General features: G+C 37.3%; 1 protein-coding gene across 18 annotated transcripts; it reads left to right on the top strand.

Moving 5' to 3' along the window:
* The first annotated feature begins 873 nt into the window (after positions 1 to 873).
* LOC306790716 (uncharacterized protein) lies at positions 874 to 26,722 on the top strand. 18 transcript variants are annotated; one of them, XM_079287180.1, is made up of 51 exons: positions 874 to 1,297; positions 3,205 to 3,405; positions 3,495 to 3,578; positions 3,671 to 3,775; positions 3,879 to 4,022; positions 4,153 to 4,296; positions 4,426 to 4,569; positions 4,820 to 4,963; positions 5,085 to 5,204; positions 5,421 to 5,531; positions 5,696 to 5,728; positions 5,830 to 5,877; positions 5,953 to 5,979; positions 6,789 to 6,947; positions 7,038 to 8,774; positions 9,927 to 9,986; positions 10,098 to 10,235; positions 10,373 to 14,713; positions 15,294 to 15,389; positions 15,557 to 15,652; positions 16,194 to 16,244; positions 16,521 to 16,586; positions 16,865 to 16,960; positions 17,277 to 17,372; positions 17,464 to 17,514; positions 17,774 to 17,839; positions 18,088 to 18,183; positions 18,310 to 18,345; positions 18,606 to 18,671; positions 18,910 to 18,951; positions 19,074 to 19,115; positions 19,225 to 19,293; positions 19,396 to 19,443; positions 19,528 to 19,575; positions 19,656 to 19,697; positions 19,785 to 19,853; positions 20,041 to 20,088; positions 20,244 to 20,294; positions 20,419 to 20,463; positions 21,149 to 21,181; positions 21,259 to 21,306; positions 21,420 to 21,482; positions 22,448 to 22,495; positions 22,659 to 22,700; positions 23,342 to 23,389; positions 23,475 to 23,516; positions 23,618 to 23,659; positions 23,749 to 23,790; positions 23,869 to 23,913; positions 24,000 to 24,035; positions 24,178 to 26,722. In XM_079287180.1, the coding sequence occupies exons 1-51, from the start codon at positions 1,288 to 1,290 to the stop codon at positions 24,258 to 24,260; spliced, it is 9,642 nt and encodes a 3,213-aa protein (XP_079143306.1). In that variant the 5' UTR covers positions 874 to 1,287; the 3' UTR covers positions 24,261 to 26,722. The 18 variants fall into 18 exon arrangements, with proteins under 18 accessions (XP_079143306.1, XP_079143309.1, XP_079143310.1 ...); XM_079287183.1 differs by having other exon boundaries at positions 10,370 to 14,713; positions 19,077 to 19,115; XM_079287184.1 differs by having other exon boundaries at positions 10,370 to 14,713; positions 19,399 to 19,443; positions 19,531 to 19,575.
* The last annotated feature ends 1,048 nt before the right edge of the window (positions 26,723 to 27,770 follow it).

Raw genomic sequence — 27,770 nt, 5'->3', positions numbered from 1 at the left:
GTAGAAAGAATAAAACCGATGTGGCTGGGGTGGCGACCTTCAATAAACAGCAACTGGAAACCTCTGTTTGGGGGCAAAAGTAAAAAAAAAGAAGAAATTGTCAGGGTCCCCCCCCCTTTTTCCGCCAGCAAAACAATTATAAAAATTAAAATCTTTTTTTTTTTTTGGGTGGATTCCTTTTTATTGAATTTTTCGACCATTATTAATACAATAGATGAAATTGCTATAGTTGTATAATTATTTTATTATTTACACATACCGCCTGTGTTTGAACATTTTATTATTCTATGTTTTCCCTGTAAAATCGTATTCTGTAAATCAAAAGAGCAGATTCAGAAAACTCTTAAGTAATTAATTAATAGATTAATTATATTTGATTAACTATATATTTTTCAAAAATATATTACAGCACCCTTATTTTTCCATGTCTCACAAAAAACTGTACTATGTCACACAAAATGTCATAACAAAGCCATGGTATAGCATGCCACAAATAGTCTGTCATAAAAAGTAATAAACATGTCATAGTATCAGATGATGTAAAAAATGAAGTGTCTTTAAAAAAGTCTTGCTGTAGTATGTGATCAAATGTCATGAAAGTAATAGTACATTAGTCAGAAACATTTTATATAAAAGCTCATAGTATAGTTTGTCATTAAAATGTCAAAAAGTCGTAGTATAGTATGTCATAGGGGTGCCCAATTCAGTTAACTGATCTCACGCACACACTTCTTCAACCGCCAAAAAAGGCCTTTCGGAGCAACTGGTGTGCAGAGCTCCAGCTAAGAATAACCCGGACCTTCTGGTGGATAAAGTTACCTTGAAGCCTCCCTGTGCTGTGCTCTGATCTATACCCATGTGAGGCACCAATAACACTGGGTGGTATTCTGTCTGTTCCCCGTCACCAGCGCTCTGCTCAGCTTGGCTCTTTCCTTCCTCTGCGCTGCTTTCCTTTGCCCCACCGTCCCCAGACCCCCCTCTGTAATGCTGCCACACTGGCACATTCTGCAACACCTTTAAATCTTACAATTTACGCTTGATTTTCTATTGTCTTCTTTTCTTTTTTTTTATCTTGGAGAAGTTCAACCTGTGGATAACATGCGTCAAGAAAGAAGACAGTGATCGCCAAGTGGAAATGGAATAACTTAATTGACTTGGTCTATTTTTTACGTAAACAGTGGATGCTGATTGGATGCCGACTGAAGCTGTGATTTTCCATTCACTTCTGCATGAGGAGGCTTTGCCCTCAACTTAAAGGATTATAGCTGAAATTGTTTCCATATTACCATGGCGGAAGGTAGGACTGTTACACCTGTTATTGCACAGAAATTAACAACACTTTGATATAGTTTGATAGAGAACAGAACGCCTGAGAGATAAAAGCTATGTAATAAATAAATGGCTGTGTTAGGTTAGCGATAGGTTATGTCCTCTTTGGAAAACATGTTGAAAGTTGGTTGCTATAAATACAGGATATCATGTAGCCAGAGTATTAGCGTTGCTCTCCTATGACAGACATGGCTGCTGCTGGGGCTGACCTCTGGTTTTCTTTTTGCCATTTAAAAAATAGGCTAATACTTCTCATGTAATCTTCCTCAAACAAGTGGCATTTTCCAACCAATTGTTTTGTTTAGTGAAGTTTTGGGGGCTTGAATGAATTGAGCAATAACAGACTTTCGAATCGGTGTTCATTTATTGTGAAATGCTGATACTACCTGTCCATCCTGAATAACTCTGAAGGCTCTGAACTGTCGTTCGTTTTTTCATAACAGCATGAGGAAGTAAATCTGAGCATGTCGGGCATGCTCAGATTGTATTTTGAAGGTCTCTCTAACCCCTTGGCACAATGTCCAAGATGGAAAGTACAGCAGTGTTGATGATGGCGAGTATGTCATTAAATGCCATCACAATAATTTGTGACTGTGATAAACAGGTTGGAATTATGTCCCATCATGTGTTTGGATGACCTGATGAAATAGAAATGACAGATTGTTATTGTCTTTTATGATCTTCAATCTAACCAGATGTTAGCATACCAATCAATTAAATATAAATCATATAATCCCTCAACATCAGGAAATTAGTTTACATCTGTTTACAATGCACATGCTGGGGTAATCATTTGATAAATGCAAAGATCAGACACGGTCTCCACCGTGTACAGTTTCTTTGATCACAGAGGACATATCCTTCACATGTCATGGTTTAGCTGCAGATTGTGGGTAATGAGACTGGAGAGGTGGCTATGGAAGGACATAGTGATACAAAACATGCCACGAGAACTTCCTAGTCAGAGATTTCACCAAATCATCACAAGTCAAAGTTATAAATTGTTCCTACAGCATTAAAGTAACAGGCAAACTGTAGATTGGTAAAGTAGATATTCTCAGTTTGTTGCTTACAAGACAGTATCTAGTTGTTCTTGCTTTTCTTGCTCACCTGCAGTGGGTGGGGCTCAGTTGGGAAAAGGTAAACTCGTGTATTTCTGCGCACCATTCAGAGTTCTCAAATATTTGAATACAACTCTGGTGACAGTTGTGTGGTTTGTTTGCTGATGTTGCCAATGTGGTCAACCAAATGTGATCAATCCAAAAGAGAAGCGCAATGAGAAGTGTCAGATCCTTATTTCCGTACAGAGTCTGACCAATAATCATTTTTAGACTTTAGATTTTTAAGATACTGATTTCACTAGTTTTTAAATAATCTAATAACACATAATGTCCCTGCGGGACACTTTACAGTAAAAACAATAAACATGTCAATGCTCGCTGGCAGACAAAATATGGAATTTTGACACATATCTGTGCCATCATACTTGTAGATTCTGTTGTATTTGTTTGAGGTCTGGCTCTATTATTTTCAAAAATGTACACTCCCATGCTATGAAGGTGTTGAAAAAACACTGAAAAAAAGCAAATACAAACACCTGCATGCAACACTTTCCCAATGCACTTCTGAATGTAGCCTCTCTGGAGATTGTTGTGAGCAGCTGCATGCCACTGTTTCTTTGTTATAACAGTGAGGATTGGGTCTGACCTTAAAAGGACAAATCAAGTAAAAATACATTCAAAACTAAAAAAAGTATACTTGTTCCTACTTGTTCCAGTGTAGCAGAGAACCAAGCAGCAAAAGCTGTACTACAGCAGGACTGTCTTGAAGACGTTGAGTGACTAAAGTATCTTTCTGCGTTTTTTTCACATAAAGGAGCAGCATCCTCCTCCTCCACAGCCAGTGGGTCCAATGGAGCAGCTACACCACAGACGAGCTCTCTCAAGTCCAAAGGTCTGGGCCTCCTCGGGAAGCTGAAAATGTCCGCGGAGCTGCTGATTGCTCTGGCTGCTCTCCTGTCCTGGGTGGTGGTTGGAGTGGTGATGTTTGACTTCGTGGAGTACAAGGCAGTCCCAGGTAAGTCACGAATACCTGAAAAATGCATCTTTTCAGAATTACAATCATCAAACATGCATATCATCATATCACATTGTTATTAATCTCAGACATTCAGCAAATCGTTTCGGACCCCATGCAAGCTGTAAACGACGCTGTTGATGAAGTATCCAGTCTAATGAATAAGTTTCAAGGTACATAGGAGAGACCGCATGCATGCCACATCTTTTCAGCAGTGTTGAAGCAACTATTGTAATGTTTGACTCTGATATCTCTGGGCCCCTAGAATGTGCACCTGATTTAAGCGACCCCATGTCCGCTGCCACCTACGCAGCTGATGAAATATCGGAAGCAAAAGATGGATTTGTTCGCCATTTTTCAGATGAGGAAGGTATGAAAACATACTCGCACTCAACCAGAACAAAAGAAAAGGTATCATTTTAGCGTACATGTGATGTGACAATGGCTCTAATAATCTACCCTGAAACCCACAGGGAACTTCTACCTCAGCTATGTTGACCCTGTGATCATCGGTAGACAAGCGTTCCATTCAACTAATGATTTTATGGGTGGAGTTGTGGGCACCTTGTGTGCGATTGTGGACACTGCATTAGATACTATATCGGATATAAATAAAGGTATGTATTCCATATTTAATGCTTACTTCTGACTAAGGAATTTGTCTGTCTTCCCTTTTTTATTCACAACGAATAACATGATAATAAACTAACAATGAAAATACATTTTTCCCTCAAATGTTTTTCTCAGGAAAAGTTGACCTTAGCTACATTGACCCTGTGGTCATAGGCAGAGGTGTCTTCGGTGCTACTAATGACTTTGTGTGTGGAGTGGGGGGCTACATCCAGGATGTGCTTGATGCAATTTTGGAGACAATTCTGCACGTAGTAAAAGGTATTTACTCTCCCCATTTACCATCCCGCTAACCTGTAACCTCTTGAATATTAAAATGACAAGTTCACACAGCATACAAAACTGATTTTATATAATTGTCCTCGTTTCTTTTCTTTTTGATTTTCTCAGGAACCATGGACATTAGCTTCATGGACCCTGTGGTAGTTGGCAGAAATGTCTTCAGTGTTACAAATGACACCGTGAGTGGAATAGTGGGCTACATCCAGGACGTGCTTTGTGCCATCATAGACAGTGCACTGGATATAACAAAAGGTACCTCTGTTATATTTCAACCTTCTTATTGTTTGTGGTGCATTATTTCCATTAAACATTGTGTCTGTATTGTTGTGTAGTGCTTTTTGTTTTTTATATTAAGAATTGTTCATTACTGGCGGACAATATCTTTTCCCATTGGTCTTTAACTGTCTTTCCAAATGTCTCCACAACAAAAAGTGTTTGAATTGTTGCATGAAGTTATACTCACTGGAGCTTTGGCTTGAATGCGTCTTTTTCTTCTTCTCAGGAACCACTGACATCAGCTTCATGGACCCTGTGGTTGTTGGCAGAAATGTCTTCAGTGTTACAAACGACTTTCTGAGTGGAATAACAGGATACATCCAGGATGTGCTCTGTGCCATCTTTGATGTAATAATGGACACAGTAAAAGGTACAGTATTTGAACCTTTTACCTATGATCTTAAAATCGACTGTATGTGTGTTTACCTTGACAATGTACTCTACTCTAGTCTGCTAACTGCAGTTTTTACTTTGGCTTTTCTGTTGATCAGATATCCAGCATGCTGTGGGATTCAGCCCCATGTCGGCTCTAAAGAGAACAGCAGAAATCACCACAGAACAGATCAACATGCTCGTGAGCCAAGTCTCCACAACGCTGATTGGTGAACAAGGTCTTTTAACATTTTTAACATATGAGAACATAAATAACAAATAAGCCACATTACAATACTATTGCTGGTATATCACTGTGTTTGCATTCACTGTCATTACTCATATTAAGATATGTATGAGTAAGGTAATGGAATTAATATCAAACAATCAAAAGCTGTATATTTGTAGTATTATGAAGAGCAGGTTGAACTGACTGTGTTGTGCTAATGTTTCAGGGATCATGCCTGAAGCTCCCATGAAGGTTGTCGAAGATGCCTTGTTGGATTTCTCCGAAAAGAAAGATGTGTTTGTGGCTTACATGTCGAGCATGCTTGTTGCTGATCAGGGTATGGTTGTTTGCATTAGCTATATACTATAATAATAAATACTATAATAACTTAAACTAAACAAAAAGTTACACATGTATAAAGACACATATCATATCTGTACCATATATAGTGATTGACGCCTTGATGCATATACTTTATCATATTTTCTTCTCTTTTTTTAGGTGAACCTGCTGTAAAAGTAGTAACTGAAAAAGGTTTTTATTACAGTTTTAATTCACCTAAAAGCATCTTACTAGCATATGACTGCAAATTACACCCCATTTACACAACATGTCTGTTTCTTCTCTTTGTTTAGATGAAGATGTAGCTCGCCCATCTCGTATACATATGGTACAAAGGAAAGGTAAATAATGACTAAGATAATTTCTTAAAAATGAAGCTAATTTTCTTTAATTAACATATTTTCTTTGAATTGTAGGTGCATTTCTGCCACCTTTTGAAAAAGGTAAGAAAATACCACCACATATCACGGAAATACACTATTACATTGCTTTGGACATGTGCAATGTGTGTTGCCAGCAAACAGTTGCCTTACATGCATGTTTGCATTGAAAAAAAAAAGATTTGAATCTGAAAATATAAAATCTGAAACTGAAAAATATAAGAACTCAAATATCAAAATATATATGAAAGTTAAAAATTAAAAAAATAAATGTATTCCAAAAAATTCCAGAACTGAATCAAAATTATATTCAACCCAAGAAATTTTTTTCATTCACTTATTTTTATTTTGAATACATTGCTGTATATTTCAATGCTCAAGACCACAACTTGAACTTTCAGGCTCAAATTTGTTTTGCAAATGAACAAATCTTTTGACCTGGATTTAGCTCCAAACTAGGATTTCTATGTTATATTGAGCATGAAAATTTGTCTTTATAATTTGTCCTTTGGAGTTGCATTCCACTGACTTACTAACCAACTGTAACCTGTATTTCAATAATTTAAACATCTGTACCGAGATACTGTATGTGTCTATAAATGTATCTGGATTGTTTGTACTGGATGACGTGTTTTCGTCTGGAATATTTCATATTATCTTTTATCAGAGGATCTTAGCTAGTTTAAATTATATAAGTAAATGGGGAAAGTCATTAACTGCAGCATATGGTGTGTACTATATAATGTTATGAATGGTCATTGCTCCCATTTCACCCCATCAAATTATTCTGTGCCTGAAAATAGGTTTGGAACTGCTTTTCTGTGTAATGATGTGAAGGTCAGATATGACAGGTCACATGGGTGATGGTACAGTTACAGAGATCATGCAAGCTGCCGAGGATGAAGCTGCTGCTGCTGCTGCAGAGTTAAGTGAAGCCCCAGACTCAAAGATTAAGGAGAAGGAGGAAGAGGAGGCTGAAGTTCCCACTGAAGCTGCCAGTGAAGCAGACGAGCAGGAGGAGGAGAAGGATGGTATTCATACATTTTTCTCTAATAGTCACATTCATTAGTCAGATACAAGATCAATAACAGGCACTAAATTTGTTACTATCACATCACTAGTGAAACATATCAACCTTGAAGAAACAGAACATGAACCATCAACCGTAGATGAGGGAGAAGAGGTTGACAGTGAGGAAGAGGAGAAGAAGGAGGAGATAAAAACAGAAGACGATGCAGCCTACGAGGAGGAGACAGACGAAGAGGACGATGTTGGTACACAACAGGAGGAGGACTTAAAAACAGAGGATGATGAAGGAGAAGACGGGGGAGGTAATAAAACAGATTTTGAAGAAGAACAAATAGAGGAACCGAACACTGGAGAAGAGGTGGTAGAAGCTGAGGTGGAGGCCGAAGCTGAAGACATTATGGTAAAAAGGGAGGAGGACAAAAAAACTGAAGTAGAAGACGAGGAAGTGGAGGTAGAGGAGACCAAATTTGAAGAACATGCAGTAGAAGATGATGAGGAGATACAAACACAATGTGTGGTAGAAGATGAGGTGAAAGAGGAGGAGGGGGCTAAAACTGAAGACGTTTTGGTAGAAGATAGTGAGGAAGAAGAAAACAGAAAAACTGAAGTAGAAGATGAGGGATTGGAGGTGGAGGAGACCAAAACTGAAGAACATGCAGTAGAGGATGAGGAGGAGACAAAAACAGGACTTCTGGTAGACGATGAGGAGGAGGAGGAAACAAAAACTGAAGACGTTTTGGTAAGAGATGGGGAGGAAGAAGAAAACAGAAAAACTGAAGTAGAAGATGAGGGATTGGAGGTGGAGGAGACCAAAACTGAAGAACATGCAGTAGAGGATGAGGAGGAGACAAAAACAGGACTTCTGGTAGACGATGAGGAGGAGGAGGAAACAAAAACTGAAGACGTTTTGGTAAGAGATGGGGAGGAAGAAGAAAACAGAAAAACTGAAGTAGAAGATGAGGGATTGGAGGTGGAGGAGACCAAAACTGAAGAACATGCAGTAGAGGATGAGGAGGAGACAAAAACAGGACTTCTGGTAGACGATGAGGAGGAGGAGGAAACAAAAACTGAAGAAGTTTTGGTAAGAGATGGGGAGGAAGAGACAAAAATGAAAGATGCAGTAGAAGAATATCTGGAAGATGAGGAGGAGACAACAACAGGACTTGTGATAGAAGATGGGGAGGAAGAGGAGGGGGAGGAGGAGACCAAAACTGAAGAAGATTCGGTGGAAGCTAGGGAGGAGAAAGAGGAGGAGAAAAAAACTGTGGAAGTTCGAGTAAAACATGAGGAGGAGGAAGAGGAGGAGACAAAAACAGAAGAAGAGGTTGATGGGGAGGAGACTGAAGATGGAGATATTCATGCTGATGAAGGAAGAGACCAAGAACAGACTTTTGACACTGATGTCAAAGATCAGCTTGTAAAAACGGACCAGGAAGCTCAAACTTTAGATGTGGATGACGATGAGCATTCAGAAGAGGAGGAGGAAGGAGAAAAACTGGTCAAATTAGAGATGATTGGAGTGGACGATGAAGATGAAGAAGAAGAGCCATCTGTCCAACATCTTGATTTTGAAATTCCGTTATCTAAAAAACTCAATAATGCCAGTGGCGTGCCCGAATCTGACAATGTTGAAGAAGAAGAAACAACAGTTCACGACCAAGACGAATACTCCGACATCATCGATGAACTTGATGAAAACAACAACAACAATGAAAGTGTGAAAACTGGACTCAAACGAAAAAGGAACGTTCATATTCCCTTTGAGAGACGGAGAAGAGTCGGGTCCAGAGCTGCCCACAAAGAAGAACACCTTCACAAACATGACAAAGGTACAACACTCTTTACCATGATCATCTCATCTATTTCATCCTCGTTTTCATTACCAGGTAATGAAAATGTTTCTGAATGGTGAGTGTGGATATTTATTATATCTTCATTAACATGTTTTCAAAAGATCACTTGGTTGTGACGGGACTAAAGTTATAAGGGCCAAACAGATATTTGTTCAATGACTGATTTACTGAATGTAACATCTTTCATATGTTCATATCAGTGTGTTTTGTTAACATTGTGTGTTTGTTTGTTTGTTCTGAGAGATTACAATATTTTAGATAATAATTTAGCTTGCCGTTTTAACCAGAATCCGAGAACGTAAAAAGGTTAAATAGCTAAACTAGCTTAATGTTAGCAACATAGAGTCACTTCCATAGTTGTCTAAGAATCATCAAGTCTTTAAGTTTTTTTCACTGTCAAAGTAATCCAGTTACGGTTGTCAGTATAACCACAGGTATATTGCAAGCAGGAACTGTTAATAGGTAATGCAGCACACTTTTAATGGTGCCAAATTGTAAACAAGTATATGCTAAAAACACTGGGGCTCAAGTTCTAGCACACAGTTGAGTTTAAAAACGTGCCCTGACACATCTTTACCTCAATTTGTGTTGCCCAAGAGGAGAAGTCAACGCATGTCCTTAGACTGACTGTACTTGATATTCTTCTTCTATCTTCTCATCTGACTACAGGAAATACAAGCAATTCATCACCTTAGGCAGTGAGCCAATAGTACAGAGGGCGGCAAGATGGAATTAACAGGCTGAGAAAAACATTAATGGGTTTCTGGATGAGGACACAAAACAACATTCTGATGCATTATATGATCTTCCCTCCACTGTGAATTATGTATCAACAAAAAATATTACTGATTAACTAATTATTGTGACTTACTGTAGATCTCTGCAGTCTAGCACCAAAATATAGGTCTGACTGCTTCAATAATATCTAGTTGTGGTGTGTTTCTGATCAGTGCTTTTAGTGTTATAGTGCTTTTAGTGCTTATGCAAGCATGATTATCTGTCATGATGACTGGGCTTTTCATACAGCACTGTTGTTAGCCTGGGCTAAGAATATGCAGTGTGATTACTGGTCAGAATTGGACTGGGAAGTGTTGTTAATTTGTACATATTTTGCATTATGTTCTTTAGTTCTCAAAGAGGCAAAGGAAAGACATGCAATAAAAGAAGTTAAATATACCATTATTAAAGGTAATTCTTTTGAAAAATGCTTTGAAAAGCTATTGTATCTAGTGAGAACAAGAATTTACTCTATGCACACAAGCACCTGATACGTGAATGAAGATGTATTGTGGCTTACAGACCTCAAAGCCGCAAAATCTGAAAAGGAGGAGAAAGAAGAGGAAGCCAAACTTAAGGAAATCCTAGAGATAAAACTAAAAGAAGAAACCCTAAAGGAAGAGGCTAAACCACTTGAGAAGAAACCACCGAAGCCCAAAGGTAATTACACTTACTGATGAAAGTAAAAAATTGTGTACAAAAGTACATGTGTAAAAAATAAAAACAAGGTTGTTAACTTTAATAGAGTATGTGTAGAGTACGTGACAAAATGACAATTTGATGGTTACTTTTAGAAGAAGAGTCTAAAACGAAGGAAGAACCCAAGAAACCATCCAAAGATGAGAAAGAAGTAAAGAAGTCTTCGAAGGAAGAGGAAGAAGCAATAAAACCTAAAGGGAAGAGGAAAGTGACGGAACCTACTGAAGTAAAAATAGAAGTGGAGAAACTACTTAAAGAGAAAGAAGTCAAGAAACCATCTAAAGTACAAAAAGATGACATGAAACCATTTAAAGAACAAAAAGATGTCAAGAAACCATCCACAGAGGAGAAAGAAGTTAAGAAACCCCTTAAAGAAAAGACAGAAGTCAATAAACCACCTGAAGAAGACGAAAACATCATGAAACCATCCAGAGTGGAGAAAGAAGTCAAGAAACCATCTAAAGAAGAAGAAGAAGTCAAGAAACATCTCAAAAAAGACAAAGAAGTCAAGAAACCATCGACGGAGGAGAAAGAAGTCAAGAAACCATCTAAAGAACAGAAAGAGGTCAAGAAACCATCTAGACAAGAGAAAGAAGTCAAGAAACCAACTCAAGAAGAGAAAGAAGTCAAGACACCATCTAAAGAAGAGAAAGAAGTCAAGACACCATCTAAAGAAGAGAAAGAAATCAAGAAACCATCTCAAGAAGAGAAAGAAGTCAAGAAACCATATAAAGAAGAACAAGAAGTAAATAAACTATTTGAAGAAGAGAAAGAAATCAAGACACCATATAAAGAAGAGAAAGAAGTAAAAAGACTATTTGAAGAAGAGAAAGAAGTCAAGACACCATCTAAAGAAGAGAAAGAAGTCAAGACACCATCTAAAGAAGAGAAAGAACTCAAGAAACCATCTAAAGAAGAGAAAGAAGTCAAAACACCATCTGAAGAAGAGAAAGAAATCAAGAAACCATCTAGACAAGAGAAAGAAATCAAGAAACCATCTAAAGAAGAGAAAGAAGTCAAGACACCATCTAAAGAAGTCAAGAAACCATATAAAGAAGAGAAAGAAATCAAGACACCATCTAAAGAAGAGAAAGAAGTCAAGACACCATCTAAAGAAGAGAAAGAAGTCAAGAAACCATATAAAGAAGACAAAGAAGTAAATAAACTATTTGAAGAAGAGAAAGAAATCAAGACACCATATAAAGAAGAGAAAGAAGTAAAAAGACTATTTAAAGAAGTCAAGACACCATCTAAAGAAGAGAAAGAAGTCAAGAAACCATCTAAAGAAGAGAAAGAAGTCAAGACACCATCTAAAGAAGAGAAAGAAGTTAAGAAACCATCTCAAGAAGAGAAAGAAGTTAAGAAACCATCTAAAGAAGACAAAGTAGTGAAGAAACCATCTCAAAAGGAGAAAGAGGTCAAGAAATTATCTAGACAAGATAAAGAGGTCATGAAACCATCTAGAGAAGACAAAGAAGTTAAGAAACCAACTGAAGAAGAGAGAAAAGTCAAGAAACCATCTAGGGAGGATAAAGAAGTCAAGAAACCATCTAGAGAGGATAAAGAAGTCAAGAAACCATCTAAAGAAGAGAAAGAAATCAAGAAACCATCTGAAGAAGAGAAAGAAGTCAAGACACCATCTAAAGAAGAGAAAGAAATCAAGAAACCATCTGAAGAAGAGAAAGAAATCAAGACACCATCTAAAGAAGAGAAAGAAATCAAGACACCATCTAAAGAAGAGAAAGAAATCAAGACACCATCTAAAGAAGAGAAAGAAGTCAAGAAACCATCTGAAGAAGAGATAAAAGTCAAGACACCATCTAAAGAAGAGAAAGAAATCAAGACGCCATCTAAACAAGAGAAAGAAGTCAAGAAACCATCTGAAGAAGAGAAAGAAGTCAAGACACCATCTAAAGAAGAGAAAGAAGTCAAGACACCATCTAAAGAAAAGAAAGAAATCAAGACACCATCTAAAGAAGAGAAAGAAGTCAAGAAACCATCTAAAGAAGAGAAAGAAGTCAAGACACCATCTAAAGAAGAGAAAGAAGTCAAGACACCATCTAAAGAAAAGAAAGAAATCAAGACACCATCTAAAGAAGAGAAAGAAGTCAAGAAACCATCTCAAGAAGAGAAAGAAGTCAAGAAACCATTGAAAGAAGAGAAAGAAGTCAAGACACCATATAAAGAAGATAAAGACATCAAGAAACCATCTAAAGAAGAGAAAGAAATCAAGACACCATCTAAAGAAGAGAAAGAAGTCAAGACACCATCTAAAGAAGAGAAAGAAATCAAGACACCATCTAAAGAAGAGAAAGAAATCAAGACACCATCTAAAGAAGAGAAAGAAGTCAAGACACCATCTAAAGAAGAGAAAGAAATCAAGACACCATCTAAAGAAGAGAAAGAAGTCAAGACACCATCTAAAGAAGAGAAAGAAATCAAGACACCATCTAAAGAAGTGAAAGAAGTCAAGAAACCATCTAAAGAAGAGATAAAAGTCAAGACACCATATAAAGAAGAAAAAGAAGTAAAAAGACTATTTGAAGAAGAGAAAGAAGTCAAGAAACCACCGACAGAAAAGAAAGAATCCAAGAAACCATCTCAAGAAGAGAAAGAAGTCAAGAAACTATCGAAAGAAGAGAAAGAAGTCAAGACACCATCTAAAGAAGAGAAAGAAGTCAAGAAACCATCTAAAGAAGAGAAAGAAGTCAAGAAACCATCAAAAGAAGAGAAAGAAGTCAAGACTCCATCTAAAGAAGAGAAAGAAATCAAGACACCATCTAAACAAGAGAAAGAAGTCAAGAAACCATCTGAAGAAGAGAAAGAAGTCAAGACACCATCTAAAGAAGAGAAAGAAGTCAAGACACCATCTAAAGAAGAGAAAGAAGTCAAGACACCATCTAAAGAAGAGAAAGAAGTCAAGACATCATCTAAAGAAGATAAAGAAATCAAGACACCATCTAAAGAAGAGAAAGAAGTCAAGAAACCATCTAAAGAAGAGAAAGAAGTCAAGACACCATCTAAAGAAGAGAAAGAAATCAAGACACCATCTAAAGAAGTGAAAGAAGTAAAGAAACCATCTAAAGAAGAGAAAGAAATCAAGACACCATCTAAAGAAGAGAAAGAAGTCAAGAAACCATCTAAAGAAGAGAAAGAAATCAAGACACCATCTAAAGAAGAGAAAGAAGTCAAGACACCATCTAAAGAAGTGAAAGAAGTCAAGAAACCATCTAAAGAAGATATAAAAGTCAAGACACCATATAAAGAAGAAAAAGAAGTAAAAAGACTATTTGAAGAAGAGAAAGAAGTCAAGAAACCACCGACAGAAAAGAAAGAATCCAAGAAACCATCTCAAGAAGAGAAAGAAGTCAAGAAACCATTGAAAGAAGAGAAAGAAGTCAAGACTCCATATAAAGAAGAGAAAGAAGTCAAAAAACCACCTACAGAAAAGAAAGAAGCCAAGAAACCATCTCAAGAAGAGAAAGAAGTTAAGAAACCACCTAAAGAAGAGAAAGAAGTTCAGAAAACATTTGAAGAAGAGAAAGAGGTCAAGAAACCTCTGAAAGAACAGAAAGAAGAGGTAAAACCTCACAAAGAAGTAAAGAAACACCCTGAAGAAGTGAAGAAACATCTCAAAGAAAAGAAAGAGACAAAACCTTTCAAAGAAGACAAAGTAGAAATAAAGTCTCACAAAGATGAGAAGAAATCACCCAAAGAAGGGGTAGACTTGAAACCATCTAAGGAAGAGGAAAAACTGAAAAAACCTCAAGAAGAGATAGTAGAGAAAATGATGAAGCCAAAAGAACTGAATGATGTAAAAGATGAAAAGAAAGAAGTGGAGAAACCTTTGAAGGAGAGGGAAGAAAGGAAGCCATCAAAGGAGGAAAAAGAAATCAAGAAACCTACAAAAGAAAAAGAGAAAAAAGAGGTTAAGAAGCCATCTGAAGATAAGAAAGAAGTAAAACTTCCCAAAAAAGGGATGGAAGACAAGATGCCATCTAAGGAAGGTAAAGAAGAGAAAATGCCTTCAGTGGAGGAAAAAGAAGTTACTAAGCCTATACAGAAGGAAAAAGACCCGAAGAAGCCTTCCGTGGAGGAAAAACTAGAGGAAAAGCAAGCAAAACTTTCCAAAGAAAGGTCAGTACCAAACAAGTTCCTTAGAGGAAAACAAGAACACGAGAAACCTTCTAAAGATGAAAAAGAATCAACAAAACTCTCTGGAAAGGAAGAAAAACAACCAAAACATCTATATGAAGAACAAGATCAAAAGAAACCTTCCAAAGACAAGAAAGAGGTCAAGATGATTCCCAAAGAGGACAAGGAACCAAAGAAGATATCTTTGGAAAAAATAGAACAAACAAAGCATTCTAAAGAGGAGGAAGAAATCAAAAAGACTCATAAAGACAAATCACCTGTCAAGATTCAAGATACTAAGAAGGGTAGGCATAAGGCAAGGAATGCAGTGTTTTTAGCAATTAAACAATATGATCCACAACAACAGCAAAAATCTACAGTCATGCTTGCAGCTCTGTGAGGCTACTACACAATGGTGCAATTGATTGAAATGCTTACATCATCATGCTAACATGCTCACTCTGACAATGCTTGCATGTTGATATTGAGCATGTATGATGTTCACAAGATGGTATCTATGTTCCCAGGGCCCAATGTTCCCCAGCTCATGTTTATATGACACATTAAGGAGACTTTCAAAAGGGTTTATGTTCTCAGCATTGTTCTGTTCCCCTGGATCAAATGTTCAATATGTGTTTTCCTGGGTCAGCATGTTCACCATCTTAGTTCAGTGTGTTAACATGATAACTTTTGCTGAGTAGAAATAAACACCAAGTACAAATGAGGCTGATGGGAATTAAATTAGCATTACAGGAATTTGTGGAGAGTCAAAAGATAGCCTGACTGGAGCCTAAAGAAGGCTAGATAGATTGATAGGTGGCTTTATTTCTTTCCTCAGTATATTTTACGTGAAACTGTTCAATCAGCTTTGCCTTTGTATTTCAGACGATGGACCTAAAAAGGCTGCAAGGAGGATTAAAGCAGTCATGAAGGAGGTTGCATCTGTTCTGAAGAAGGAACATCTCAATGTCACAAAAGCAGGTGAGACACTGTGTAAAAGACCTGGTCACAGTGATATTTTATATTAATGGTTAGTATTTGAGGAATCTTTCAGTGACACATTAACCCAGTTGGTTAAATGGAAGGAAATGAGAGACAGTCTTCACCTGACAATGACATTGTTGGTCACTTTCTGCTGTTCATTTCAGCTGAAGAACACAAGAGGGCAGTAAAGGTGCTGAAAGCTGCAGTAAAGCAGACAGTTCCTGTCCTGATAAAGGAGCACATGAATGTTACGAAGACAGGTATGTAACGTTCCAGATTTAGTGTCACCATAAGTGAACTTAAAGCTGCAGTGTGACTTTGTGAGTATTGCAAACAAGAGGCAACCTTTAAAATATCAAGTGAAAGATTACATTTCATTGTCCTTTAACAGTGTTGTCCCTATCTTTTCGCTGTGTATCTAAGCTCCTAAGTGCCAGCCATAGATAACTGCTGCCAACTGTTGGCCAAAAGAAATCCAGGCAGAAAAAAAAGCCTTCTGTTTCAGTGTGTGGTAAACTATATAACTCAATGCCAGTAGCACGTACAGTGATTCTGACAGTTTGGGAAGAAACTACAGAGTGTTCCCTTTCAATGAAGACTAAAACCATATATGTACTCCCAATGGTTCAATAAGAGCTGTGCAGTTTACTTTGGGTACGCATTGGATAGGCGTTTTCGGCAAATTTTACAGGAGTGATAAGAGGTTAAGAAGAAGTATTGCATAAAGTGCTACCATTACATGTTTAATGTGAAGCTAAGGTGAGCTTATGAAATATATTTTTGAACATTCCCCAATAATAGAGGTTCCTGAAGATCCTAAGGTGAAAGCCAAAGCAGAACCTGCAAAGAAAGGTAAGAACATGCTTATATTCTTTTGCGTCAATTATTCATTAATTTGTTATTTAGCTGTGAAGATGCTCCATTATCTTACCAATTTTTTATCAGACTTTTCAAGGATGAAAATACACTAAAATATTATGCTTTTCATGTTTGCTAACATGAAAAATAAAACTTTTATGTGTTCCACACTTAAAAAGTTATACAATCCAATAAACTGTCATATAATAAATAGTGATCTTTATAAAAACCTAAATCTTTAAGGCTTTTTGATGTCATATGTTCCACCAGTGGATGTTCCCAAGGAGCCCAAGAAGGAACCAAAAGAAAAACTCAAACCTAAACCTGTAATACCAGGTAGTGCAAAGCATCCATAGAGCCACAGTGCTAGCATGGCTCAAAATACTGCTGTGACAGATGAACAGTTTTCATGTGAATACAATATCTGGAAACTTCAGGTGTACTTTAAAAGTACTTACTCATATAGAGTCCCTAAGAGAGGCTTGACTGGAGCCTAAAGAAGGCTAAATTGATTCATATGTTTATTTTGTTCAATGAAGGCTGTATTTCTTTCCTCAGTATAATTTAAATTAAATAATTCAATTTTCTTCCTTTTTTAAATTTGTTTTTTGCAGATGCTGGACCCAAAAAGGCTGCAAGGAGGATTAAAGTAATCAAGAAGGAGGTTGCCTCTGTCCTGAAGAAGGAACATCTTAACATCACAAAAGCAGGTGAGATAATACAGTATGTAAAATATCTGGTAAATGTGACTTTTCATTCTTGTGGTTAGTATTTGATGAATTTTACAGTAGGTTAAATGCACTGAAAAGAGAGACTGTCCTCACCCGAAATCTATAGTATTGGTCACTTGTTTTCAAATTGTCTTCCACAAAAATCACATTATTATCACATTATCTGTTAAATATATTTTCATACATTTTTTTCAGTTGCAAGATATGACAGACTTCACCTGCAATACCATGTGAAATAAAATAAAAATGAAATAGTCCCTGAGACTGGAGCATAATTTCCTGCTGTTCATTTCAGCTGATGAACCCAAGAGGGCAGTAAAGGTGCTGAAAGCTGCAGTAAAGCAGACAGTTCCTGTCCTGAGAAAGGAGCACATGAATGTTCCAAAGACAGGTAAGTAACAGAGTCGCTGTAACCATTACATGTTTAATGTGAAGCTAAGATGCGCAAATGAATGATCTTTTTAAATATCCCCCATTAACAGAGGTTCCTGAAGTTTCGAAGGTGAAAGCCAAACCAGAGCCTGCAATGAAAGGTAAGAACGGCTTATATTCTTTTGTGTCAATTGTCAATTAATTTGTAAAAGTATCTTAAATCTGATGTTTTCAGTTTAGTTGCTCAACAACCTAATATCTCAATGATGAATCCAACCAATACGAGAGTTAAACGTAAACATATTCCAGATATAATGCATAATTTAGGTATACTGACTTTTTATGTGTTTTACACATAACAAGTCACATATCCAAGGAAAGTGTCACATAATAAATACTGATCTTTATGAATTCCACCAGTGGCAGATCATAAAGAGCCCAAGAAGGAACCAAAGGAAAAACTCAAACCTACACCTGTAAAACCAGGTAATACAAATTATCCATGAAGCCTACAAGCATGGCTCAAAATACTATTATGATACATGAACAGTTTTCATCACAACACAATATTTGTAAACATTAGTTGTAATTTAGAAGTGCTAACTCATAGAAAGTCCCAAAGAGAGGCCTGACTGGAGCCTAAAGAGGGCTAGATAGATTGATAGGTGGCTTTATTTCTTTCCTCTGTATATTTTACGTGAAACTGTTCAATCAGCTTTGCCTTTGTATTTCAGACGATGGACCTAAAAAGGCTGCAAGGAGGATTAAAGTAGTCATGAAGGAGGTTGCATCTGTTCTGAAGAAGGAACATCTCAATGTCACAAAAGCAGGTGAGATAATACAGAATTTAAAAGATCTGGTCAAAGTGATATTTTATTCTTGTTGTTAGTATTTGATTCATTTTAAAGTTTTCTGTGCGAATCAATTATATATTTTTGAACATTCATCAATCATAGAGAAGTTGAAAGCCAAACCAGAACCGACAAAGAAAGGTAAGAACATGCTTTTATTATGTTGTGTCAACTGTCAATTCATTAGTAAAAGTTCACTTTTATGTTTTTTTCTAGCTCTTTTGATGGTCCGTAACCATATATCTCACCAATAATTTAATCAGATGTTCAAGGATGAAAATAGACTCACATATTATGCATATCTTTGGTGTGCTGACAGATTGTATGTGCACAACAGATACATAATTATATCTCAAAAGAAAGTGTCACATTATAAACAGTTATCAACACTTATTCACCAGTGGCCGCTCATAAGGAACCCAAGAAGGAACCAAAGGAACAAATCAAAGATAAAGCTGTAAAACCAGGTAATGCAAAGACCCACGGATGCTGCATTCTAACCCATTTGGGGACTGTCTTAACCAGAGAGGAATGTAGAAATCTGAGATTGTAGCTGAAACAATATCCTCACATCAACAACTTTATACCCCATTTATATAAATGAGGGTAGGCTAAAAAACAATCCCTAATGCAATAGTTCAGCAGCACCACAAACTGCATCAAAGGCAAATCTCCACTAACTCTCCATCCTATTTTGTGACACAGAAGTTCCAAAGGAAAAGGCCAAAGTGGCTCCTGCTAAGAAAGGTGACAACCACAGTATTTGTTCATTCTAAGTTCTAGATATTGTTTTCAATTAACCAAGAAGCAAAAACGATTAATTGTTCCAATGGAAATAAAACGATCCCGGTTGTGCTTTTGACACACAGAAGCTGCTGCTCCTAAGGGCAAACCAGTCGACATGAAAAGAGGTATAAGTTGTGAATTTTACAACAACGTAAGAATAATAAACAAACTAAATCTTGAACTGCAATAACATACTGTATGCGTGTTGTATTTTCAAATTGCTGCTGCTGACAGAACAAGAGGGCGCTCCCAGAAATGCCTCTCTGGTGGAACAGAGAGTCAAAATAGTGCCGATGAAAAAAGGTAAATTACTTTTGGTGTATATGTTTTATCGGATTCAGATTCGTCATGTTTTAGTGGGTTGAGTCTATGAGCCTCAGCCGACACTTGTTTACTTGTTTTCAGAAGTCAAGGCGCCCAAAGAGAAAGTCAAAGCAGTTTCTACAAAGACAGGTAAGGCACATTTTAAACATTATATATCACCAAAATATGTATGTCATCAAGGTTTGGTTTGATCATTAAATATGTTTTCTTTAGCAGCTGACGTTTCAAAACAGAAGCCTGAACCGGTTCTAACAAAGAGAGGTGAGGCGCGTGCTTGTATTTAGTTTTATTATTTTTCATCTTGTTTTCTGGAATGACAAACCTAAAATCCTCTGACACAGAACCTGCCCCGCTCAAGACAAAACCAGTCCCAGTAGTCAAAGGTAAGAGGACACGAATCAACATTAATGTTTATGTTTCAAATAATAAAGCAATTCGTCTTTCTACTCATTCACTTTTTTGTCTCACAGCGGCAGACGTACCGCACAAAAATGTCTCAATAACAAAGGAGAAAGTGAAGGCTGTGCCACTGAAGAAAGGTATATCTTTTTATTTACACACTAATTCCAATATGTTTCATATGTTCACCGCTCTGCCTTTTATTATTTAAAGTGCTAACTGCTCAACATCCATTCACGAGTTTTGAATTTAAAATAAACTGGTGCTTTCTATTTTCATCTTTTTATTTAACTGTATCTTTTCTTCACACTATTTTATTCTTCATAGTGCCTGTAACTCCAAAAGAGAACGTCAAACCAGCACCAACCAAAAAAGGTTTTTATTAAACAAATATTATCCATATTTAAATTAGACCTAATTTATATGAAATGTGAAAAAATTACGATAATATTATTTACTAAGTAGTCTTATTTTGAAATGAGCTAGAATCACATTAACAACTTTTATATTTTTGTTGTTATTTGCTTTAGAAGCTGAGGTTCTCAAGCAGAAGAAGGCCGAGCCAGTGACTCCCACAAAAGGTTTGTTTTTCTCCATTCATTATTTCACAATGCCTTTATCTCTCTTTTGTTTTTAATCAGTTTACTTCGTGGTTTCCCACTGAACTGTACACAATGGAATTAATCAGGCCGTGTATTCCTCTAGCACCTGTTATCAAAGCTGAACCTAAATCTGCTGAAAAGAAGAAAGGTATCAGACGTGTGTGTTTCTGTAGCTATTAGTATATGTGGCTGCTGATGAAACGCTCATACAGACTCCATGCTTTAGTAATATCATCATTGACATAATTTGTTGCGGAAACTGACACAAATGTTGGTACATTAGTGTTATGTGAAAACTGATTTCATGTCATTTTCAACATTGTCAATTTGGTCACTTTTCATGTTTAAACATGACTTGAAAATGTGCATGCTTCAATGTAGGCTTACAGGTTTGAATTGTGATTTCCTAAAACAAAAAACTTTGACGAACTTGATATTTTGGAGATGCATGTTGTTCACACTGCAGAGATGACGTGCTTTATCTAAGATGCATTGTGTGTGTGTGATCAGTTTTTTGGCTTGTAGCTTTTCAAATAGATTTATTGTGACATTTCCCCTCCTTTCTTAGAAGCTATAAGCTATAGAAGCTGTAGAAGCTGTTGTAAAAGAAAAGGCAAAGGCAAAAACCTCACAGAAAGGTGCTGATTAGTTGCACATAGTGTGGCTGCATTTCACACTTTTCAGATTAAGAGTATGTGAAATAAATGCCAGATTTCCAGAAAATGTTAATAGCAGACATCTTAAATCACATCTTTAAGAGACGTGATGTAGTTTAACGACATCTGTCGAAAAAGCAAGTTTAATCACGCCACTTTTTTCTTCTTTCTCTTTAGAACCTAAGACCAAGACAGTTCTTGCAAAAAAAGGTAATGCCAATACAATCCATCATTCTTTGGCAAAAAGCTTAACGATCCTGAACACAAATCATTTTCATTACACTCAGCACCTGAGGTAGCAAAGGAGGAGCCTAAGCCAGCTCATCAGAAGAAAGGTGTGTGTCAACAACAAAGAAATCATAGACAAGACACAGTATTTTATTTCTATTTTTAAATTGTGAAAAGTCACAAGTTAAGAATAGTTTATTTTTTTCCATTTATGAATTAGCTCCTTCTAAAACTGAGGATGACACAAAGAAGGAACAGGTCAAATCACTCCTAAAGAAGAAAGGTAGCCTGCACTGGATTCTCTGTGTTTGGTATCAAATAATTAGACACTAATTATGTATAAAGCTTACTGAGTACCAACACATGCTTACATTCTTATCTACGTATTGTCACAAATAAACATGCATTAATTACCTTTTCTCCCAGCATTGCTGAGGAAAAAGGCCAAACCAGTCCATGTAAAGAAAGGTACCGGTACATTAGTCGTGCTTCAGTTGGAGCAGTAATCCACATGTGACATTATAATTATAGCGATCTAATCACACAGTGTAGGTCAATGTATTGTGTAAACGTTTTGAGTGAATTGCCCAGGAGAGAAACAAGCATTTTGCCGATGAGATCCAACAATAATCAACATTATGTACGTGATTTCACTGCCTGAGCGCAATAGGCAAACTGTTGTTTCCATACAGTCATTCTGAGGAATACTGTCTGCTTGTTCAGACAAGTGTAGTTCTGCAAAGCACTGCATACACAGACGTTGTTAGGCTTTTATAACTCACCTCTCTTAGATTTTAAAACAATAAAGAGCTGAGATTCCAAAGCAAAGGCCACCAACCCATCAAACAGTAACAATGTGCTGTAAACGTTGAGATGTGTGGAACGTATATCTGGATGTTTCAGTGGAAGATTCCTCCTAACATGAAATGATAATACATGCAGAGAATATGAAACAGACATTGTATCGAGCTAGAAGCATCAAAAGTGGACAAACCAATGATGGTGAAGTGATTCATGTTCTTGCAGACAAACCAACAAAAAGGTACAAATCAACACAATATGTATCTGTTCAGCAGAGATGCACTTTTGAAAACTAATTCCTGCTTTCTAGTTGTAGATCCCTCATGCTCTGCAAGCTGCTTGCAATGCTGTGGCCCCAGCTGCAATATGCATTGTTGGAAAAGGAGCTAATAGTGGCTTCTGCTCTCAAGTTCTGTGTCCCGTCTGACCTGAGTTTCCCTTTTGCAGAACTGGAGACTCTTAAAGAAAAGGACAAGCTTGCTGCAGTGAAGAAAGGTAAAGTGTTTAGTGCAATTACAAATGTATATTATTTCACAGTTATTTAGATCAACTTGTTATGGAACAAGCCAGGAGTCATTGGAGATGCATTTGAGTCTACGTTAACAGTCTATTATATATATGCTGCTGAATCCATTGCATTTCCTTCCTTATGATGCAGCCATTTCTAGGGAAAAGGCCAAACTAGCCCGTGTGAAGAAAGGTACATGTGTGGTGCTTCACTAGAGGCAGCTCTTTATGCAACCACGTTACCTTCGTGGTAATCAGATCACAACATGTAATCTGAAGGCTGAGAATATTTTCCTGCTGAATGTGAAAATGTCTAAGAGTTCTTTATAGAAAACATCTCAAATTAAGATTGGTACACGTTTTTAATCAGCAGGAAAGTATTTTGCTCTGTAGACAATCATTTACAGAATACTACCATAGATTTGTTTTTCTATAAACCATACATGATACATCATAGGTTTATAGACAACAAGTGCATAGTTGAGCAACAGTAGCCAGTATCTCACTGAACACGCATGCTGGTAGCTTTAACAATCCTAACAACTCTCTTGGTGGTGATGTTTTCACTGCTTGCTTTGCCATTAAACCTTAAGCATGTCCTTTCATAACAACATAGACGTTTGAAGTAAATGAGCCACAGCCAATGTCATGCTGGAGCGAGAAAAACATGCATATATGCTAACCTGGCTTACACAAGCAAGAAAGGAAACGCCTTTAACTTTCACGCAGCTGTAAAATAAAACAAAACATTAAGTTGTTTGTGCCTGGCAATGAAACTATGTTGTAATTGTCCATTTCTCGCCTACTTGTGTTCGTTTCATATTTGTGAAACAGCGTATGAGGTTCTGAAAGAAAAAGTCAAACCCACTGCAACAAAGAAAGGTACAGCATACGACCAGAGTGTTTGAATACTTCAACACATCTACGATATGCTGGACAATTATGGAAACTTTGTGATTTATTGCAGAGGTCAGGGTTCGTAAAGAAAAAGCAGAGCCTGTAAAAAAAGGTATCTTGATTGTTAAGAAACTGCCTTTGTGACCGTTTATAGTACACCTGCTAGCCTACTGTGCACCTGAGTCGAAAATAACTATTATTTATTTATTTTAGAAAAAACAGTTGAGAGGGCAACCAAAGAAGAGAAAGCTAAAGGTACAGTACAGCAGTTGTCTATTCTGCCGGAAGTGGTTTGAATCTTTGACTAATAATTGTTATTAATCTGGTGTATTGTCCATTTACAGAGGACAGAGTTCTTAAAGAGATACAGGATCCAGCAAAGAAAGGTAAAACTGTTTGTTAAGCAACTCAATTCTGAATCTTCTAACTTTATTTGAACCCACAAAATGCTCTTTTTGTTGTAGAAAGATCTGCTGAGAAGAAGGTTGCCACGGAGGACAAGTTAAAAGGTGGTCTACTGTATAGGAAAGCAGTATTCTAGAGTAACATATTACTGTATTGTTTTATAATTAACATTGACTTCTTATTTTGATAGCTGAGCCTTCTGTATCAGACAGCTTTCAAATGGAAGGTAAGTACGAAGTCGCCTCTCATCACCGAAATATCACACAAGTGTGCAAATTGCATGCGCGGCCTACTTCCAGGATGCCAGAGAGAGGCGAGGAACACAGTGTACTGAACTGTACTGCCGTGTGTTGTTCTGTCCTCCACAGAGGAGCCCTACTTCCAGTGTTTCTTTTTGGACGAGGACGACGCCCAATTTCCTTTCTACGCCTTCTCACCGCTGCACATTTGAAGCTTCAGTCTGAGGTTTACAATTTAGTCAATTTTACTGATAATGACGAGGTCAGGTCACGCCCCCGAGCTGCTGAAACGCAGCCTGCTGTTCACTGCTGGTTTCCATGAGAAAACCCAGGACAGCAGAAGATGACGGGGGATTTAATGTGACGGTCCGATTTTCTTTTACTTCCAGATTTGGTTGAGCTCTCGTACCAAATACATGCAGCCGGTGTCATTCCTTTCCAATTTTTTTGTGTTTAATTGTTTTGAAAGGTGGATATGTTGAGAATGATGGAACAACACATTATATTACCTCGGTGGATCATTCATGTAGATGCTCACAGCAACACATGCAAATAAAAATATGATGGTGCATTTTTGTTTTGTGAAGGAACATAATGCTGCAAACGGGGTACAAAAACGGCCACAAAAGCGGATTCGGACAGAGGTTCAATTCCCACATTTACTTGAAACGTGGTTTGGACAGTAATCGTACATACATTTTTATGCACCATGTGTCATTTCAGCGTTTTCCTTGATTGCATTGTAGATGGCCATATTTTTGAATGCTTAACTCATCCAGCTTTTAAAGCCCTTGATTCTACAACTGGGCATTTATAGCGTTTGTGCATTGTTCCATAATTATTGATATTATTTCAGTAATTTCGAGGAAACCTTGTTTTTCACACATGTTCCTCTATCTAATGAAAGGAACGTGTTTCTGTTTTTCTGTTTTTGTCTACTGTCTGTTATGTGTCAAAAGGAATGACCACGCACTGTGTATGAGAGCTCCCAAACGTACAGATGAAACACTACCTTCAAAGTCTTATTTAACTGCCGACATGTGCAGCTCCTCATTTTGACATTGCCGCTAAAAACAAGCATTGCATTGCCTGTACTATGAGAATGAATAAATGACGTGTTGGAAAAGCTTCTTTTTTTTCCAACTGCTCACTCTGTTCCAATTCTTCTTCTTCAGGCTTTTGAATTTGATGCAGCTTGTTTTAGTCTATGAGAGGGCGAGTATCACTTCTTGCACTGCATCAAAGATGTTTTACAAGCTGGAACATCAACAGCAGGGCACGTGTGATGGAAGTTTTTGTCAGTCAAAAGGGATGTGGCTAACAGCAATTCCTTGATCGACCAAAAACTGTGTGAAAAAATGTAGAAACACGATATATATTGTAGTAACCTTTTGAACAGGTTCTTATATATGATATTAATGCATATCTTATATTATTACATCCCATTTACTGTATATACAGAAGGTAACAGGATTCATATTACATTTTACGAATATCCTGTGATATACACTGTGGGTTACATGATTTCAGATTGATTTCGAACACTAGTGTTGGTTAAAAATGAAATCCAAGTCACATGTTCGAAATCTCTGAAGAGCAACAGTATGAAAGATGACGTGAGCTGCGAGAATCAGCTATTTATAGGTTAATGTGAAAACCTGAATGTTATTGTCAACGTTGTTATGTTGACATCGAGTGTAACACTGAAATGAAACATTTACATATTGGATTATATCTGTACATTATGGGATTACACTCTAAATTAATGCAGATGGCGTCAGATGTAAACTGGTACGTTTATTTCTTGGCTTGCACCGGCTGTTGTTTACTAAACGGCTCTTTATATTTTTGCTGCATAATGCCGCATCGAAGACAGTTATTAGAGTTTATGGCACTAATCCCAAATCTACTCGAGTAAATCCCCTCGTCTTTTTTATTAGTATAATAGAAACAAACTCTTAATTAGTCCATACAGTCGATGGTGCATAAGACCCTCTGCAGCTCACGGTGAGCTCAGGCTCCTGCAATTGACTGTAACAGCTTGAGTTTTATGGCGATGCTCCTTTATCACTGTTGTAGCTGTTTGTTTTGTTCCCAAAATCTGTCTTTGAATATTTATTTTGAGATAATGAATTTTCGTTTTAAAAAAAAAGATATTGCTGCTAAATAACAGAAGGCTTTTAGATTTATGGTGACAGTAGATGAATATTTGTTTTAATTGTTTTAACTGAATTGTACCTAAAACTGATTTGTAAACATGTGCAATACATACATTTTGTTTGGGAATATCTCAGTGATGAGAGCACTGTATGTTTATCTTATAGTCCATGAATGAAATGTGCATGATGATGATGTTGTGTGTGTTTTATGCTCACAAATGTTTTTGTGATATTTCTTCCCCTACTTTGAGAATGGCAACACTAAATACTTGAACTTATAAATCATTTGATAACAACAACTGATATGTCTGTCAGTGATGTTGCGAGAACAAGAAGTCATATTTAAAATAATACTGTTGTAAATAGTTGAAAAAGTGGTAAAATAGAGAGATTTATCCCCTGAACCATTTCTACTGCAACTGCTCTTTAACTGCAGTTAAAATCACATTATGTATCATTTGTCAATTACATCTTCTTTGTGAATCGTAGCAATTTGACATTAAAACATAGCAATACAAGTGTGTCTTTTGTAAGTCTCGTCTTTCCAACACAAAGAGTGAGTCCGTGCAAACTGAAGGGGACAACAGTCGATGGTCAGTTTCTCATGCTGTATTTCCCTTTTGAGGCCAGAGAGGGGTTACTACTGGTCAGTTTACACCGCTGACAGATTCCACACAAAGAGGACACTCCCTGTGCTCTCCTGGGTAGCGTATTGAGAACAAAAGAAGCTACACTAAACTATTATCTCTCACGGTTTTCTCCAAGACAGAATCTGATAATCTCCCCTTTCTACATGTTCAGTGCGATTGTGCTGCTGTGCAAATTGTTACATAAACTCGCCTGAACCTTGCCTTGTAACTGTTTTCACCCTAAATACTTACGCAAATGACATTGCCTGCTTTTGTCGGAATAAAGGCATTTTTTTTTTTTGGCATACTGTGTAACTGGAGCATAAAGACGTATATTGATTGAAATTAATTCAGTGAGCAATGGCCAAATGAGTTCCACTCCAGTTACCACAGTTTCTTTGTGTCGCACACTATTCAGAGGTGGCCAAAAGCTTGGCAGCCTGTGCATTGAGAGAAGAAGAATGGCCACTTGTAGTCACAGTGTTCAGTAGGCAAGACCCAACCCACAGGGCAGGACAGCTTGGCTTCTTAAAATGTGGGAGAGGAGGAGGATAGATGGTGGAACTTTAAGATTAAGATCACAAAAGTTTACTGACAGACTCTAATCTTAGACTTTGAACTACTAACTGTGGGATATTGGATTGATACAAACTGTCCACATCCGGCACAGTGTCCTTTCTTAGCGTTGGCTGTCATCTTTCCACACCCCCATCGAATGATGCCTCTACGTAATGACACCACAACTAAAACCGGATTATCCCGAGGCGTGTGACATCACCACACCCAACCCCTCCAGCTCCTAGTCTCTGACCATCTGGGGGTTACTAGAGGACATTCATTCCCATGAGTTCAATGGTCAGTGTGACCTGCTGCTGCGGCACGGCTGGCTCTAGCCTGCACCGTCACCCTGCAGCTGTCACCTGGAACTCAGCCA

This window comes from Melanostigma gelatinosum (genome assembly GCF_949748355.1).
Source record: "Melanostigma gelatinosum genome assembly, chromosome: 16".
NCBI classification, from domain to species: Eukaryota; Metazoa; Chordata; class Actinopteri; order Perciformes; family Zoarcidae; genus Melanostigma; species Melanostigma gelatinosum.
Note: the sequence above shows the minus strand (reverse complement) of the source record. Positions and strands in the feature narration are given on the sequence as shown.